We start from the raw sequence: 18,217 nt of genomic DNA on the forward strand, positions 1-18,217 counted from the left end.
TGGAATCATGTCTCAGACAAGGGTCCAGCTTGGAAAGGCCCCATCAGGCTCTGTGGTAATGGAAACACTCATGCACGTATGAACACAGGGCCTGCAGAAACCTGGGTGCTCTGTGGTAATGGAAACACTCATGCACGTATGAACACAGGGCCTGCAGAAACCTGGGTGCACCACGTGGCTCTGACCCAGGCAGCTGCCTGGGAAATGCCAACTACCATGGAATTTCAGGACCACTTGCCCTTATTTAAAGCCACTGAAATTCTACTGTACATGGCCACTGCGGTGCCAAAGCATGGGTAGAAATAACACTGTGTCTAAGGCAGGCTTTGGGCAACTGTTTGGTTTTTGTTTCTGTCTTGTTTACTGTTATAGATGCTGGCTTTGCCCCTTGCCCACTTGACTCTTGGGCATATCCTTGGAAAGTCTGACTCACTTGAACTTACTCCTGGAAAATATAGGGAGTTGGATCAAAGAGTAGGAGTCTAGGTGCAACTGACCACGTGACCCAGCACAAATCATTTCTGAGACTTGATCTCCTTACCTAAGCCTAGACCAACTGCAAATTCTGTTTTCATATATATGGCACCAGGAGCACCACCATGTCCATTTGCATCTCCCACTCACAAGAAGACCAGCTCATCAGTAAGGTAAGAGAGACAGACTTTCTATTTCTGCCTCCTGCTTTTATATCAAGCAGTCCCACCCACCCAATCAAGCAAATGTGTCATTAGAATCCACCAAAGGAGGGGTGCCTAGGTAGATCAGTTGGTTAAACGTCTGACTCTTGGATTCGGCTCAGGTCATGATCTCTCAGTTCGCAGGATCAAGCCCTACATCGGGCTCTGTACCAACAGCACAGAGCCTGCTTGGGATTCTCTTTCTCTCTCTCTCTCTTCCCCTTCCCCCCAACTCAAAATAACTAAACTAAACAAAAACAGAAGCCACCAAAGGAAAGAATCCACATAAACATCCTGACTTTGCAGGGTGGGAAAATTCTAGGTGCAGCCATATACTAACTATTCTGCAACCATTCATGAAGTTGGGAGAGGGCTCAACTTCTTACGTCTGCCTCCTTCCACCTTCAGGCCTTTCCCTGCCTGTTGGAACTTGTACTAGAAGGAGGAGAGAAGAGGTGAAGGGCACACATTCCACTCAGAGTTCTGTGAGTCAGATGTCTCCACCACAGTGAAGTTCTCGTGATAGCTGGCTTCAGTTTGCTCCAAGTTTTTCCTGATTCACATATTCCAGAGAAGGCTGCACCCTATGACTTCCCCCCACCCTCAGACACCTTGAAAAACAAATTCTGATCCTAAAAGTTGAATGTATTTCAGCTTCTCTGAAAGACAATGGTAGGGATTTGCCATCTTGCAATTTGCCCCTGAATGGGTAAGGGGAGCAGATGAAGCTCATACCCACAAAGAAAATAACTTGGCAGTGGCCACATGACCTACACCGATCAGCCTGGAGAGTAATGGAGAACATTGCGGCCATCCAATACCAGGGCTGGCCCTGACCACAGTACATGACATTACAGGAGCAGCAGCTGCCAGTCCACGACCTCAAAGTCAAGGTCACAAGAGGGGCACACACAAGTGCACACACCCGAGTATGTATACCAAGGTCCCCACCAACTCCACCATCAAATCCCTTTATGTTGCATCCAACACTGGTTGAGAAGTTTAAGACTTAAAGATTGCTGAAATCTCCCAGAACAAGTCTGCCTTCCAAGCCTTTTTTCTAAAGCAATGCACACATCATATGTGCAGGCGTATGTACGTACGTACACACACACACACACACACACACACACACACACACACTCACCCGAGCAGCAAGCTGAGTAACAGAGCAGTCCTGAAATGGTGAGCAGGTGAGTGAAGCTGAGTGATGGACCCGTCATCGTGGGCAAGGCCCAAGAAGGGACTGGCCAGGGAACACAGGCTGGCGACAGGCTGAGATGTGTCACGCCTCTGAGCACTCCCAGCTGGGCATTCAGGGTGGGTGTCAGCCAATCCCGGCTTTGGTGTTGCTTCTGCCCCAGATGCCAGGGGTCCAGGGGCCAGTCCTGAGCTCCGGGAAGCAGGAACAGGTAGGCAGTGCTCTAGCCTCAGCAGAGGCTGCCCTGGGGGTGGCTTGGGGGAAGAAGAGGGGCCCCCCTACCCCCGTCCCAGGGAAGGAGGCGAGGCTGGGAGCCCGGGATGCGGATCACCCCTGCCAGCCAAGAGGAAATGGGAGTGTAATCTGTCTAAAAGGCTGCTTCTTGTTCAGCTCAGAAACTGCCCCTGTCAATACTGCTCTGGCAAGCCTCAAAGTCCACACCCACCGCGTCTGTCCTGGGGGAATCTGCCCTCCTCTACTTCAGGGAAGACCTCTGGTCACCAGGGTCTTGGCTCTGACCATGTCTGTGCCAAGGTGCTGCCAACGAAGCTAAACTTAATTTTAAAATTATAAAAATTTATAAAAGATATACATATGTATATAAGTATATAGATATCTAGATATCTAGATATATCTAGATATATCTATTCCCAAAGGCCTGGTGGGGCAAACCTTTTTAAAGGAAGCCTGCTTGTAAAATAATAAAGCAGCATATACCAGATCCATGTGGAATCTATCTGATAACTTTATGGGCATACCCAATGCACAAGCATGCACACACACAAAAAAATTCTAGACCATAAAAGACAAGGTTATTAGTACTTAACAATAAGCACCATTGTTTTAACCAGCTTAGTAAAAATCATATGTCATTGCAGGAGTCTGAAAACTTTTTCCAGAAAGGGCCAGATAGAAAATATTTTAGGCTCTGTGGGCTGCATGGCATCTGTTACAACATCACTCTGCTATTATACTTGAAAGTAGCCATAGACAATAAAGCAATGAGCATGGTTGCATTCTAATAAAACTTTATTTACAAAAATAGGAAGCAGCCTGGATTTGGCCCCCAGACTGTAGTTGACTGACCCCTGAGCTACAACCATCAAAACAAAGGATATTCCTTGTAGTCATTCAGTCACTTACTGATTCAATCATTCAAAAACACACATTGAGAAACCAATTTGAAAATAAACTATTAAAAAAAAAAAGAAACACACATTGAATGCCAAATGTATGCAAGACCCAATGACTAGACACAGTTCCTGTCCTTGGCCTGTGTCATTCAGTTTTATGGAAAGAATACAGGCCCTGGAATCAGGCAAACCCAGGCTGGAGTTACCCAGGCTGCCACTTTCTAGCTGTATGAAACTTGAGGAAATTATTCAGTCTGACTCTCGATATTCTTATCTGTAAAATGGGTAAAGCAAAACCCACTTTGCTAGTTTGTTGTGAGGATAAGAATGAAGGATTTCAGAGTTCCTGGAATAGAATAAGGGCTCGTTTATTGACATTTTCAGATATAACTATTATACAAAGTACAAACAGACAAGTAGCTAGCACAGGGCTGGGGGTGTCTAGAGGGTTTACAGCAGGAAGTGATGGGTACCAGTTGGCAGAGGGATATAAATGAGAAACCAGGGAAAGCTTCCTGGAAGGGGTAAGCTGAGCTTTGAAAGCAGAGAAGATCTGCTGATACCAAGATGAAAGGAGTAGGGAGGAAAAGGTTGGGCTCTGTTCCTTCTCTGAAGCATTTCCCTCTGTTCTGAGAAACACAGGCTAAGACATCAGAGAGAGCACAGAAGTCCTGGGGTGCTTGATCCTAAATCCCAGACAGTCGCAGAAAAGTCACTGGTGTATTTCCCCAAACTCCCCTGCGCTGGGTCGTATTCCCACAGCTCATTTTTCAAATCCCATTCAAAAACCCTTGGAGATGGAAGTTTTGCCACTTTTTAGCACCACAAACATTTCCTTTTTACCATTCAGCATCACACTGTCCCTAAAAAGGTTTACACATGTCAACTACTCAGCTGACTACTGTGAAAACAAAGGAGATTGTCCTTGATGGTCCTGGGGGCAGTCCGAGGTCCTGCCCCGCCCTGCTGGTATTCGAATCTCTATTTTGAACCTAATGACTCAGGCCCACGAACATCTCTTTCTGTCTCTTTTCCATGCTGCTCTCCTTCTGCAACTCTCTTCCCTGTCTCATTCTATCTCTACATCTCCTCTGACTTTGTCTCGGTCTCTCCAAGCTCTCTGGGCTGAATCTCCTCAAGTCAAATGCCTAGATGGGTGTTCAACTACTGTTAACTGCCCTGCAACCAAGTGTGCCAGCCTGGGATTAGGACCAGGCTGGTGTCCAGCCCTGGTGCAGCCAGTAACTTGCTGTGTGACCTTGGGCAGTTCACTTCCCCTCTGGGCCTTGCTTTTCCCAAATGTAAAATGGGAGCATTGTACCAGACGAGCTCTAAGCCCTTTCCAGCTCTGGCTTCTACCATGGGCTATGATTTCTGAGACTTACACGGTCCTTCATGAGGGCAGTGGAAATGGAGGGAAGATCACCCTTTCCCCTTCTCCTCTGGCAAGCCATCCCCTGCCCCCGAGGCAGCCGGCCTGCTGAGCTTCCTCGGGTTCCTTGGCCGAGGCACACGCTCACCACGTGGCCTGTAGAATCTAATTCATAATAAAAGTTTCCGGGGCCTTCCTGCAGCTGTCAGCAGGTGTCATATTCACAATATTTTGTCTTAATTACAGCTCTGGTATTTATCAACCAGGCCAGAAGTCCACTTCTGGAATGCCGCCTCCCTGGGCACTGTTCCAGAAGCTGCTGTCCCCCTGCTGCCACATGCAGGCCCGTTCCCCGAGGATCTGGCCCAGAGTGGAGCCCTTCGTGCATCTTCCCCTCCCGCGGCTCCCACTCCTGCTGCACAGAGAGACCCTGAGGCCTGGATAACCGAGCACCCTCCCCGAGGACCCAGAGTTCCCAGTGTGAGGCATAAACACCTGCATGTTTAAAGTCAGGGCCTAGGGGCCACCAGCCCCAGGGAACTTCAAGAACCATCCCCAAAGCCGCACGGGCCGAGAAGTAGATAGGGCGATGTGGGATCTGCCTTCCTACTGGCAGAGACTCTCTGCTTGACCAAACTTTGTACAGCTTCTCAACATGGCCTTGAACTTGGGCTTCTGTGTCTACCCTTACAGAGCTCAGTTTTAGCAGGAATCCAGCAAAGTCAACTTAGAGTGAATCACCAGCCTTGATATGGGACTACCCTTGATATCTGACCAAGTTCCTCATTCGCCCTTGCCCTGACATCTCAGGATTTAGCAAGAAGCCCCCAACCCCTGATGTTTCCTCTTAGTAATTTTCCATCCACTGACCCCCTCCTCCCCCCAACCAGCTCCTTGGCTCTAAATCCCCGCTTGTTCTTGCTACATTCAGAATTGTGGAGACAGGTGTGCACCTAGCACAACAGTCTTGAACAGAATCTTCCTTACCATTTCAACAAGAGTTAGAATAATTCCTTCTTAAACACCACCTCCAAGAGAGGCCTACAACAGATTCTACTTCATTTACTGAACGCTAACCATTGCCGAGTCCTTGCTATGTCCCATGGATGCAGAGATGAATAAGCCCAAAGTCTAGCCTCTAGAGGTCAAAGAGTTTTCATCCTATCTGTCAGTAAACTGGTTGGTACAGCTTTCCTGGAACGCTGTGTTAAGGACTCTGAGGAAAGAGGGTCACAACGTACAAGTACTGACCTCCCTGAGATGAGAGGAGGGGGCGGCGCCTGTGCCACAGGCTCGCAGACCCTTGTTGGGTGAAATCCTCCCTTCGAAGTAAGGACAACACTGGGCTCAGCACTTCCTGCGCACTGGTGCATTTCATCCTCACGGCAGGACTGTCCCCATTTTACAGAGAAGCCATCCTTTGGTCCAGGCCACAGAGATAGCACAGAATTGAGTCAGAGTTCAAAAGGGATCTTGCCCACACCCTGTGCCCTCCTGCTGGCCGACTTACCCGGCCCTGGAGGGGTGGCTCACCACACTGCCTGCACCTCCCACCCGCCTGCTGTTCTCACGGCTTCCCTCTGACCTGGCCCCTCCCTGGCCAGCAGGCTCACTCTGCTCTTCACTCCCAGCCACTGACTATACGTCCACGACCTCCTCAGAGCTGGGGCTGTGCTAAGAAGGCTAGCATTCCCCCCAGGTATGTGCTCCTCCTTCCAGAGGCCAGAGCGGTCCCTGAGAAGGAACTGTGCTTCCCAGCGCCCTGCAGGGGGAACAGCCGTGGGCCTGGGCCTGTTCTTGCCAAAGGCTCTGCCTGGGTGCCTAGCACTCACACTTCAGGGGATGGTGGAACTAGAGAAGGGGCCCACACCCCTGAACGCCAGGGCGGACGACAGGAGCTGCCCCATGAACACTGGCCGGCTAAGTGAGCATAAAACAAATTTTGATCAGATGAAGTTATTAAAATGTTAGTGCTTTTTTATTATAGCAGATAGCGTTACCCTAATCTGGTACTAAGGCACCAATAACAGGAACGAGTAGCAATACACCTTGTATTAATGTCATCATCCTCATTGTTAGAAAAGGCTCAGAGATTTAGGGATGCATCTATAGTCATACACAGCCAGTAGGTAAGGACTGAAGCCAGATATCCAACACTGGACACTTCTGGAGATTTGGTTCCCAGCACAGCGTAGCGACCTCTCTCCTTAACTACCAGCCAGGTAGAATGGGCGGGAAAGCTCAGGAAAAAATGGCTGGTGTTGTCTCAGCTAGCTGGGGCTGAAGAAGTTTACCAACACCCAGTTCCATGCCTTTCTGATCAGACCCTACAATCACTCATCTTTGGGCCTCAGTTTCCTGGTTTGAAAGTTGCTCCCTATCATGGCCACAGAGAGGGTTCAATTAGTGTGTGAATGGGCTTCAATCAACTATCAACCCTTTCTGTTGAATAGTGTACTCTTCAAAGTGGGCAGTGAGAGGCACCTGGGTGGCTCAGTTGGTTGTGTCTGACTCTTGATTTCAGCTTAGGTAGTGATCTCATGATTTAGGAGATCAAGCCCCAAGTCAGGCTCTGTGCTAACAGCGAGGAGCCTGCTTAGAATTTTCTCTCTCTCAACCTGCCCCTCCCCCACTTGTACGCATTTGGGCACTCTCTCTCTTTCTCAAAATATGGGCAATGAATCTACAACTCATTTTGAAATCCACCCAAAGAAAAAGACCGATGGACAAAGGGATATGTGATAGAGTAAGTATAGCAAAAATGATAATGATTGCATAATCGATTTGGTGGGTGTATCTGCTTGCCAAGGCTGCCATCACAAAGTAGCAGGGTGGCTTAAACAACAGAAATTTATTTTTCACAGTTCTGGAAGCCTCTCTCCTTGGCTTGCAGATGGCCACCTTCTTCTAGCTGTGTCCTCACATGGCCTTTCCCCTGTATGAGCATCCCTTGGTGTCTCTGTGTGTCCACATTTCCTGTTCTTACAAGGACACCAGTCAGATTGGATCAGGGCCCACCCTTATGCCCTCATTTAACCCTAATTACCTCTTTTAAAGGCCCTGTGGCCAAGTATAGTCACATTCTGATATGCTAGGGGCTAGGGCTTCAACATATGAATTAGGGGGTGGGGTACACAATTCAGCCCATAACACCATACTGGTGTTTCCTGGGCAGTTTTTTCCCACTCATTTGAATGTTTGAACTTCTTCATAATAAAAAAGAATAAAATATAGAAAATTTAAATAGGAAACAGAGAACAAGAAGATACCTCCACAAGGGTTAGAATTGGCGGTGGACCAAAGTCAGGACCCCAGTGTTGCCTGGAGGAGCCTGCAGCCATTCATTATGAGAACTTGAGCAGGGAACTGAGTCCCCCTGAAGGACATGTCCTCATCCGCCCCCTCCCCTGCTAATAGGGACGCATCGAGGAGGAAGGTCTGTCTTAGGCAAATGGAAGGAAATCCTCTCATATTTGCTATTTTATAGTAAGTCATATATCAAAGGTGACTCCTTTGTGCATAGATTCGAGGAGACAACCCATCCCCCTTTCTTCCCATAAGGGAATTTTTTGACCTTATCTAAAGGAAGGCATCTGTTTTCTTTTTTTTTTTAGTTCAAGTTCTAATTTGACAAAATGGCATGTGGTAAACAGAAAGGAAGAAGGAGACAATGTTATTAGAAGCCAAGGGAACATCAAGACACCTCCCCAAGACTGGCTGTGCCTTGGCTCTGAATTTGATTATAGTGTCCAGCATAAAGCAGGGAGCGCTATTAAATCTTCTGCTATGGCTTGACAGGGAAGGCCAAGTTTGTAGAGTTATCTGGGAGATCTGGCAATAGGTCAGGGACAAAACCCCCCAGCTACATTGGCCCAAAGGGTTGGTTATTTCCAACACCCATTGGCAGCTGGGACCGAGTGGAAAGACCCTGTGTTTCTAGCCACTGTTTCCACCTTCATTTTCCATGGTGACACTGTAGCTCTACTGACACTTGTGATTCAAAGTCACATAGTTCACTTAACCCTTCCCCCTGGAGCACCCCACTCACCCACCCCTGCCCCCACTGCCTCCAGTATTTGTTGTCCGAGGGTCCATTGCAGGTGGGGAGGGGGGAAGCATGGTTGCTGGGAGTCCCCGGCTCCCCCCAGCACAAGCATTTCTACCTACTGGTCTCACTGCATCACTCAAATCCCTGGGTTCCAGAAAGTGAGGGGCCCAAGGCTGATGCCTTTGGACACAACTGAGCAACAGAGCTTCTCAGCTTTTCTATCACACTATAACTGTGTGACTCTACCATTCTGAGATCTGAATTCCTGTTGCTTTAAACAGACTTTTAAAAGAAAAATTCCATCCCATGTGCTCCAGATGAGAGGCTCTGTTTTGTGTGCATAACTGGAATTTTAATTGTTTAGAACAATTAATTCTATTCATTCATGGGATTCAGAATTCCGAAAGTACAGATGAACATACAAGAAAACTTTCCTACTTCGATAGCAGTTCCAATTATTTACTATCACTCATTTAGTTTCCTGTGCATTCTTTCAGGAATATTCTATGCACATACAAGCAGAGAGGTAGATCCCGCCTCTTTCTCAAAGGGTTACTTGAATATACAACTATACATAGGCTACTCTGTCTTGGTTTCTTCACAGCCTTTCTAAGAGCTTATTCTCTATAACTACATAAAATGCATCCACATTCCTTTCTATGGCTGCAGAATATTCCTTCATTTGGAAGACATTTTACCTGAAGCAAAAAAGCAAAAACATTCTTTAAACTACCTTTGTGGAGCCTGAAAAACAACTATGAAAATACTCAGTAACAGGCACTCAACACTTACTGTGTACTAAGCACTAGCCTACAACAATCTTAATGGTTATTAATATTTTTCTTCCTATGACAGATAAGTAAACTGAAGCTCACAGATGTGCCTAGGTAAGGGACAGAGTCATGACTTGACCTAGAACAGTTGTTTCCTTGTCTTAGTTGCTTGGCTCTTGCACAAATTCTAATTACTTGTGCAGCCTGGGACACCCCCGGGAGATCGTTTTCACTCCTCATTAGATATTTCATTTGAGTTATTTTACTTACATGCTTATTTATTATAAACATTTTATTTAAATACAAATTTCTTTTGAGAGAGAGCATGTGAGCAGGGAAGGCACAGAGAGAGAGGAGAGACAGAATCCGAAGCTGGCTCCTCTTGGTCAGTGAAGAACCTGCAACAGGGCTCGATCTCAACACTAGGAGATCGAGGTCTGAGCTGAAATCAAGTCAGACACCTAACTGACTGAGCCACTCAGACACCTCTCATTTGTGTTATTTTAGTGTCAAAAATAGACTACGGGCTCCTAGGGTTAGTCTTATGAATCTTCTTCAATATAACAGTCCAGCACATAGTAGGAGGTACCATATTGTTCATTATGTTGATGGGAAGTGTATCAAAAATTATATATCTCAGGGCGCCTGGATGGCTCAGTCAGTTAAGCATCTGACTTCAGCTCAGCTCATGATCTCATGGTTGGTGAGTTCAAGGCCCGAATCAGGCTCTGTGCTGACCTCTCAGAGCCCAGAGCCTGCTTCAGATTCAGTGTCTCCCTCTCTCTCTCTGCCCCTCCCCTGCTTGCATTCAGTCTCTCTCTCTCTCTCTCTCTCTCTCTCTCTCTCTCTCTCTCACTCTCAAAAATAATATTAAAAAATTTTTAAATATCTCAAGTGATTGTCATAGTTAATTTAGAGATAGAGACAGATTTAAACATGCTAATGATAATACAGAGACTTTGAATCAATTCAAGTGGATTTTATTGCCCCATTTAGAAAAATAAAGTTGAACAAAGTGCAAAGTGGTGGCAGATAGGTCTTTAGTCAAAAAAACTGAGCATCTTGTCAAATCAGCCACCATTTGCTGGCATTCTATTTGAAAATTTCATACTTAATAATCTTCCTCTTACTGCCTGGGAGAGCCCACACTGGCAGGCCTGGTGACTTGGCACCCGCTGTCCATTTTGAAGGGGGTAAGACAGTCATTCCACAGCCCCCTTCTCCTGACAGGGGTGAACTGGAAACAGGAAACGGCTCATCTTACGGGCTATGTTCCACACAGGATTGCACAGTTCCCAGAAAGCTCACCTCTGCCTGGGGAGGGAGCACTGTGCCCATCGGCGGGCCTTTCTGCTGAGAACGCAGTATGCTAAGGCACTGCCCTTAGGTGTGAGTCTGTGCTCCCGTCTAGCAAGTCCAGTGTCGCCCCTCAAGGCACAGTAGCACCTAAGTACATACTCAGCCAGCTTAGAGCTAGGACTCCCATGCTTTCTCCTTGGATCCTCACAATAGTCCCTCAAAATTATCTTCCATTGCATCCCTCTTTCCAGGTGAGGAAAACTGGCTCTGAACTCAAGGTCTCCTGGAGTTCAGACTTCCAATTCCCAAGCCCATGCACGGAGATGGCCCCTGCTCTGGCTTAGATGGGAACTTGGAATTCTGAAATGGACTATTCAGCACGATGGGCAAATCTCTCCGGCCTCAATAAGAGAAGATGGGATCACAGTAGAAATGAGGCATCCCAGGAGGGGGCAAGGAGCCTGGAGTCCAGCCCTCTTAACACCGTTTGGAATAATTGTTCTAATCAGTTACTGAGCTCCACTGTTCCAGGTGCAAAGCTCTGGAGCTCATTTAATCCTCACTTTCATCTAACAAGACAGGTACTCTTATTGTCCCCATTTTACAGAGGTGGAAACTGAGGCATTGAATATTAAACCAAGACAATTTGGCCAAGATCATTCAGCTAGTGAGTCACAAAGAGGCCACTCAAGGCCAGGGCTGTCTGAATATGAACCCCATGCCCTTTATGCACATACCATGGATTCTCAGGTGCCAGTGCTCAGAAGAGAAACACGTGCCAAGTCCTCTTTATTGTGCAGGTGCTAATTACATAAATTAGCAAGCAACTCGTTAGCCACACAGAGAAAGTCTACGGCTTTAAAATCTGGTTCTTCCCTTCATTTTACAGATGAGGAAACAGACTCAGAGATAGCAAATAGCTTGTCCGATACTACACATGTGTCCTAGAAGTCAGTAGTAGGTCCAGCAAAGTAACCCAGGTTTCTTGAATTCTACCTCAGTGCCTTAGTCCTGTGGCTACAATACCTCCCTAGGAACATCACTAAACAGGCAAACGTGACGGACTAGATGTGCCTGCGCCACCTTCCAGTTGGACGCCAACAAGAGAACCTTAGCAGCAAGCACTATGGCGGCCAGCTCTACGCGGGTCAGGAAGGGACACTCTTTCTGGGCTTCCCAGCAGAGAAAGTGCAGGCCAGAGCAGTGGACTCTGCTATGGGGTTTAAAAACCCCCATTTACCTCAAATACTTTGGGGAAAGTATTTCCAGGGCCCAGACTGTCCAGACAGCCATCTCAGCAGTCCACTCCTCGCTTTCTATGGGCAGACACGGAGAGAGAGGGAGAGTGCCACCCAGAACGACACCGCTCCCTCGGGCCCTCGTGCTCCCCAGACACAGAGGACATTCTTTTCTGCGGTTAACGTTCCCTACCATGACCTTGCCGACACAGCTCTACAAAAGGTGGGCCAGGAGGGGAAAAGGGCTGTTGTTCTTGCTTGGAACCCTAATCTCAGTGGTTCAGAGTTTGGTTTCTGAAGGACCAGAGAGGTTGGAAGCCTTCTGGGGGCTACTCGGTGAGGTCCACCCCAGTATAGATGATCTCAGAAGCGGAACCAGTTCCTTTTGGGCACGAAGGGGCAGCCCACTGTCAACTTTCGATAATAATGACCCACCCCGCGGCAACTTCCTACAGGGGACAAGCTCAAACACTTGAGCAAACCCCCAGTCACAGTAAAGTCAGAAAGCCCCAGGCAGACAGGTAGGTCTCTGTGAGTAGGATGGCCATCGTCACTCCGTCCCCCACCCACCTGGAACCCTGAGAGGCTAGGCCTGAGACATGTCCCCAGAGGGAACTGCCAGCTGCAGCAGGATGCTCGCAGGGGCTCCCTCCGGACTTCTCAGGGAGATACCAACAAGGGCAGGGGAGCGGCTGGGCGGGGTGGGTGCGGAAAGCAGAGGGGAGGCCTGGGAGGGAAGGAGACTGTCCAGCTCACATTCATGTTTCCTTCTGTGCGTTCCTCTCTTTTTTCAGCCCCCAGCTGGCTTACGGTGCAAAGCCCTCAGCAGCCACGAGGCCTCTCCGTCAGCTGTTGCCAGCTCCCAACACGCGCCTCATGCTTGTGCTTATGTTGGTTGCTGTGGAGACCCAAGTGTGGGCTTGAATGGAGCTAAATGCTTTTGGGCTGTGAGAGGGAATGGGGCCAGGTGTATTTTTAAAGCTCTCTGGGAAAGCCGGTCGTCACGAGAAAAGCCTTTCTTCCCTGGTCAACGTGTTTCTGCTTTAGGGACTGGGTCACAAATGCAAAATAGCTGAGCCCCTCTTTTTGCCTTGGCTCACTGGGTATTTTAAGCAAAAAAGTTATTGTGTGGGTTGTATTTGCCACTTTTGCCTTTTAACGCAAGTGCATCATAGAGAGGGAAAATCATGACCTCTTGGCATGTGCACGGACACTGAGGTTCTGGAAATAACGACAGAAATAATGACACATGATACACCAGGCATTATATCGTACTTAGCCCACTTAATCTTCACAACTCCTCTGTGAATTAAACCCTACTTTTAGCCCCATTTTGTAGACAGAGAAACTGAGGCACTGACAGGGCAATTTGCTTGCCCAACATCACAAAGCTAAAGAAAACACAAGGTTTGAATCCTGGCAGCAAGGCACCAGAGGCCCTACCCCTAATCACTAGAACATTCTGCCTCTACAACGTTCTGAGAGCCAGAAAGTTCTGATTTGGAATTCTGGTATTGCGTGACCTCAGATAAGTGACTACTCCTTCCTGAATGTTAGTTTTCTGATTGGTAAAATGGGGGTACTACTGGCTCACAAAAATGTCACAACACTAGAAGTTACATACGTAAAGAGGCTGGCAAAGGGAAAGCGCTCAAGGCAAGGTAGCGGTATTAGTGCAGCTCTTTTAAAGCATCATCTGCGGACACGGCTGCTTCCCTGCCCATAGGCCACAGCATCCATCACACCCTGTGTGGGCTTCTGCTCCCACCACAAACACGCGTGACTCTCCTCCAGCCATGAAATCTGCTGGGGGCAAGCATCTCCCCAGGGGTGGTGGGCTAATACCCCAGTCTTCTGTCTCCCTGCCCTTCTGTCCTTCCCAGTAGAACTGAACCCCTGCAGAATCGTTCACGATTTCCCTCCTGCCACCCTCCCTTCCCTGTCTCAGGTCCCCAGTGCCCTACCGGGATTACCTCCTACATAAACTACTGACACACAAATCCCGTGTCGGGATCTGCTCTCGGAAGGAACCCAAACGAAGACCAGTATATTTGCTGGTGCCTTTGCTGAGGCCACTTAAAGAAGCCTCGTGGACGCTTTACCCAGTGGAAAGGTAGCTATGGCAGGCTGGATAACAGCCTCCAGAGAGGGTCAGGCTGGTCCCTAGAACCTGTCAATGTTACTTTATGTGGAAAAAGGAACTTGGCAGATGTGACTCATTTAAGAAGTTTAGGATGGGGAGATCAACTTGGTGGACCTTAAATGCAATCACATGTGTCCTTTTGAGGGCGGCAGAAAACCTGACAGAAGGTGGCGGCAGTATGACCACTTAGGATGCTATGCTACTGGTTTTGAAAATGGAGAAAGGGGCCAGGAAACAAAGATTGCAATGAATGTCGCGTAAAACTAGAAAAGGCAAGGACACATTTTGCCAGAGAGTCTATGGAGGGAGCGCAGCCTTGCCAACACCTTGATTTCTGCCAAGTGAAACCAATTTTGGCATCTGACCTCCAGAACTACAAGAGAATAAACGTGTGTTGTTTCACGGCACTGCATTTGGGGTGATTTGTTCCAGTGGCCATAGGAGACTAATACAGTGGCTCAGAGGCAAACTTGAGCAGTGGTTCTCAAAGCGTGGTCCCCGGACCAGAGTATCAGCATCACCGGGGATCTGAGTGAAATGCAAACTCTTGGGCCCCAGCCCAGATCTACTGCCTCAACAGGTCCGGAGGTGCGGCCCAGCCGGCTGTGTTTTTACAAGCCTGCCCGGTGATGCTGATGCTGGTTGCAGTTCGGCGGCTAACCCAGGTCAGCCGTGAGCACACCCAGAGAGCTTTAAACACTATCAATGCCTGGTCACATGCTCCAGAGCGTGACTTGTTTGGTTTGGTCAGTCTGCTCACTGGGCTTCTGTAAAACATCCCAAGTGATTCTTATGTCTAGCCAGGGCTGAGAACCAGCACTATAGTTTGCGAATTGCTTACCTAGAACATAAACTTTCAAATTGAACTCTGCAGAGCTTGGGAATTCAGGAAAAATGCCCAAGACTTCTAAAGGCAGAGGAGAAGGCAGGGACTTCTGGCTGGCTCAGTTGGTTAAGCGTCCAGCTTCAGCTCAGGTCATGATCTCGGGGTTCATGAGTTTGAGGCCAGTGTTGGGCTCTGTGTGGACAGCTCAGAGCCTGGAGCCTGCTTCGGATTCTGTCTCCCTATCTCTCTGTACCTCCCCCACTCACACTCTGTCTCTCAAAACTAAACATAAAAAGAAATTTTTTTAATAAAAAAATAAAGAAGGAAGCAGAGTCCAAGCCAGCATTACTTCTGGACCCAGAGGCCAAAAAGTCACGTGCCCAGATGGGGCTAGTTGGACAAATGCAATAAGGGGACCAGGCGTAAGACAAGGCGGCGCAGTGGGGGTCTGAGGGGCTGGCACTGAGCAGCCGCCAGCCACTGCATTCCAAATAGTCCTTGTCATATGAGAATATGTCATGTGGGTCAGCATTGCCAGGTTGTCCCCTTTAAGAGTTTTTTTTTTAAGAGATATCAGAAGTAACTTTTTAAAATGTTAAATCACCCTCTATTAAATGTTAGCGATGAAGGTGATGAAATATTTATCTTTTTTAAAAGTACTACAACATGAAGTCTTAACACTGCTACACAGGAAGACCAGACCCTGTCCTTGGGCAGCTGGGCTGTGCACGCCACCCCTGCCGCAGGTGTCTTTCACCTGCTCCTGGGGACCAGCAGGCCAGCCGGCCAGCTTTTCAGGGTGATGCAGAGCTCCTTGTGGTGGAACAGGCTTGTTTGCTCCCTGAGGCATCCAGTTCCCAGTACATGGATGGCATTATTAAGTGTGCATTGAATGAATACTTAGAGCAAGTCTGAGACAGAATTTGATACCCATTTTACAGATGAGGAATTTGAAGCTTACTGCAGTGAAGTGACCTTCCCCCAATACACAGCTAATAACCAACTAGGTCAGGATTCAAACCGAGAACCCCTCACAGTAGGGATTATTGTGCAGAGCAAATACAAACACAGCTGTGAAAACGCTTTGCAAAATGGGAGGTCTGGGGTAACTGGTACCAAAGAGAATACGAGTGAGCACTTACAATGTGAACTACATTTCAAGATGATGGGACGCCAGCTTATTTGGTGACTCACTGAAGCCAGAGGGGCTTTTTATTCATTCTGGAGCTATGCTGCTGTTGTGTGGTTGTGAATCCAGGGAGAGCAGGCATGAGTGAGGTGGACGGTGATGCAGGGGCATGGCCCTGGATATCAGACGGGAAAGCCTTCCATCTCACACCCAGTCTCTCTGTATCTGAGCTGCAGCTGAGGCCACTGCTTTATTCCGAGGCTTGGGATGAGGTGAAGGGGGAGGTTGGGACCCATGGAGAGCCCTCTAATTTAAGAACCCTCTCTGATTGCATTATCCAGAGGAAATATGAAAAGCTAAATCAGAGGAGATGGCTAGGAAGTACATTATGGAACATTAAACAATAGCTGATCACCATCAGACACAAATAAATGGCCCATAATCCACTGCCAAGAGCATGAATGGTTCCCAAGTGGTGACCTGGCTGGCTTCCAGACAGGGCGGGGCAGAGCTGGACAGCAGGTCTTCTAGGCCACAAAACCCCTGCTCTGGGTCGTACCCCAGGGCCAACAGAAGATTCTGGTGCCCAGACAGTATTCACTTCTTTCTATAAGATCTCATACAACAGGACTGAATTTGGGTCTTCTCACCATCTGGTGAGGGAGTCCCACCTACCTGGGAAATTCTGTACTGGACAAGCATAGGGCTGGTTGGCTCACAGTATCTGAAGAGAATGTCTGTGAAGTAGTATTCCCCTCAGTCCAGAAGGTCTCACCCCCCAAAATACCCTGGTTGAAGCTTATTTTACTAGATCATCCTTTAGTTTAAATCCCCACTAAAATTCAAATACCTTTTTTAAAAAAAAAATAAATCAAGAATAGCCAAACTATGGAGAGAACCCAAAGGTCCAACGAAGGACGGATGGATAAAGAAGATGTGGTATATACATACAATGGAATATTACTCAGCCATCAAAAATAATGAAATCTTGCCATTTGCAAGAATGTGGGTGGAACTAGAGTGTATTATGCTAAGCAAAATAAATTTCAGAAGCAAACAGATGCATATATGGAAGGGGGAGACAAAAGAGAGAAGGAGACAAAGCCTAAGAGACTCTTAAAGGTAGAGAACTGAGGGTTGATTGAGAGAGGTAGGTGGGGTCACGGGCTAGATGGGGTATGGGCATTAAGGAGGGTACTTGTTGGAATGAGCACTGGATATTATATGTAAGTGATGAATCACTGAATTATACTCCTGAAACCAATATTGCACTGTATGTTAACTAAATAGAATTTATAAACAAACAAATAAATAAAATGCAAATACCTTCAAAGGAGAGAACAAAGTAGTATTCTGGTAGGCCCTACACACTTCAGTAGAAAGTAATCTTTAATATTTTGCTAAGGGCTTTAGGCGTTGATATGCTGAGGAGAAGGTAGGAAGGAATGGAGAACAAAGAATCTAGAGGAGAGTTTCTGCAGGTTAGGAGGTCGTCTGCAGGACTTGAAAAGGTATTCTCGCTACTTGTCCACAGACATCGATCTCCATTAGTAAAAGCCCTGGACTTAAAGTCAGAGGACGGGATTCCAGTCTCCAGCTCTCTTATTTTATACCAGCTGTGTGATCTTGAGGAAGTCACTTAACCTCTCTGAACCTTCATCTCCTCAGCTGAAAACTGGGAGTCATGCCACACCCTTCACAGAGGTGCTATGAGAATTACATAAATCGAAGTGTGTGGAAGCTCTGCCCTTCTATAAATATTGTCCTTGGGTCTGTGCCACCACATTCTAGAAACTGTATAACCACTGAGCTATATCTGTGAATGGATATTGGAGCTGAGTCAATCCACAGACCCATAGTGAGCCCAGCCAGGGCCTGCCAAACCCAGGCTAGATCAGCTGACCTTAGTTGGCCCACAAACATGTGAACTTCAGTGATAAATGATTGTTACGTAAGCCACTGAGTGTTAGGATGCTGTATTACTCAGTGATAGTTGACACAATATACCAAAGGTACAGCTCCTGAGACTTAAAATCTTAAGGCATGTTCAAGAGAAATCATTCTAAAACATAACTGCCACTTACCTGCCTTCTTAGGCACAGTTAAGTATACACAATTCAGGCTTCACTGGGCCATTCATGCTCATAATAGTGAAAAACAGTTAATGTGCTATAAGTCAATGGTGCCCTCAGCGGTTACCTACAAGAACAGGGGCTCTAGAAATAATTCCAAAGTAATTCTGGTCTGCTATTCTTTTTGACCTCAGAACTATTCCCTGCTTATTGGTCATTTTTCTAGTAATCAATTTTGCCAGGTGTCTTTTTTTGTTGTCATGGTGTCCAACCTAACGTGCCACACCTAATTCATCACCCTCCCAG

The 18,217-nt window shown here is 47.4% G+C and overlaps 1 protein-coding gene across 2 annotated transcripts in view; it reads right to left on the reverse strand.

The window, feature by feature from the left end:
* Positions 1-18,217, reverse strand: part of COLQ (collagen like tail subunit of asymmetric acetylcholinesterase) — a 77,551-nt gene that overhangs the window by 40,213 nt on the left and 19,121 nt on the right. The window contains exon 1 of one of the 2 annotated variants that reach the window (XM_029940324.1): positions 1,825-1,900. The exons of the other annotated variant lie outside the window; for it this stretch is intronic. Coding sequence (XP_029796184.1) covers positions 1,825-1,900 — 76 coding nt within the window. Of the gene's footprint in view, positions 1-1,824; positions 1,901-18,217 lie in introns of those variants that run through there. 2 annotated transcript variants of the gene reach the window in all.

The sequence above is a fragment of the Suricata suricatta genome, chromosome 5 (assembly GCF_006229205.1).
Source record: "Suricata suricatta isolate VVHF042 chromosome 5, meerkat_22Aug2017_6uvM2_HiC, whole genome shotgun sequence".
Taxonomy (NCBI): Eukaryota; Metazoa; Chordata; class Mammalia; order Carnivora; family Herpestidae; genus Suricata; species Suricata suricatta.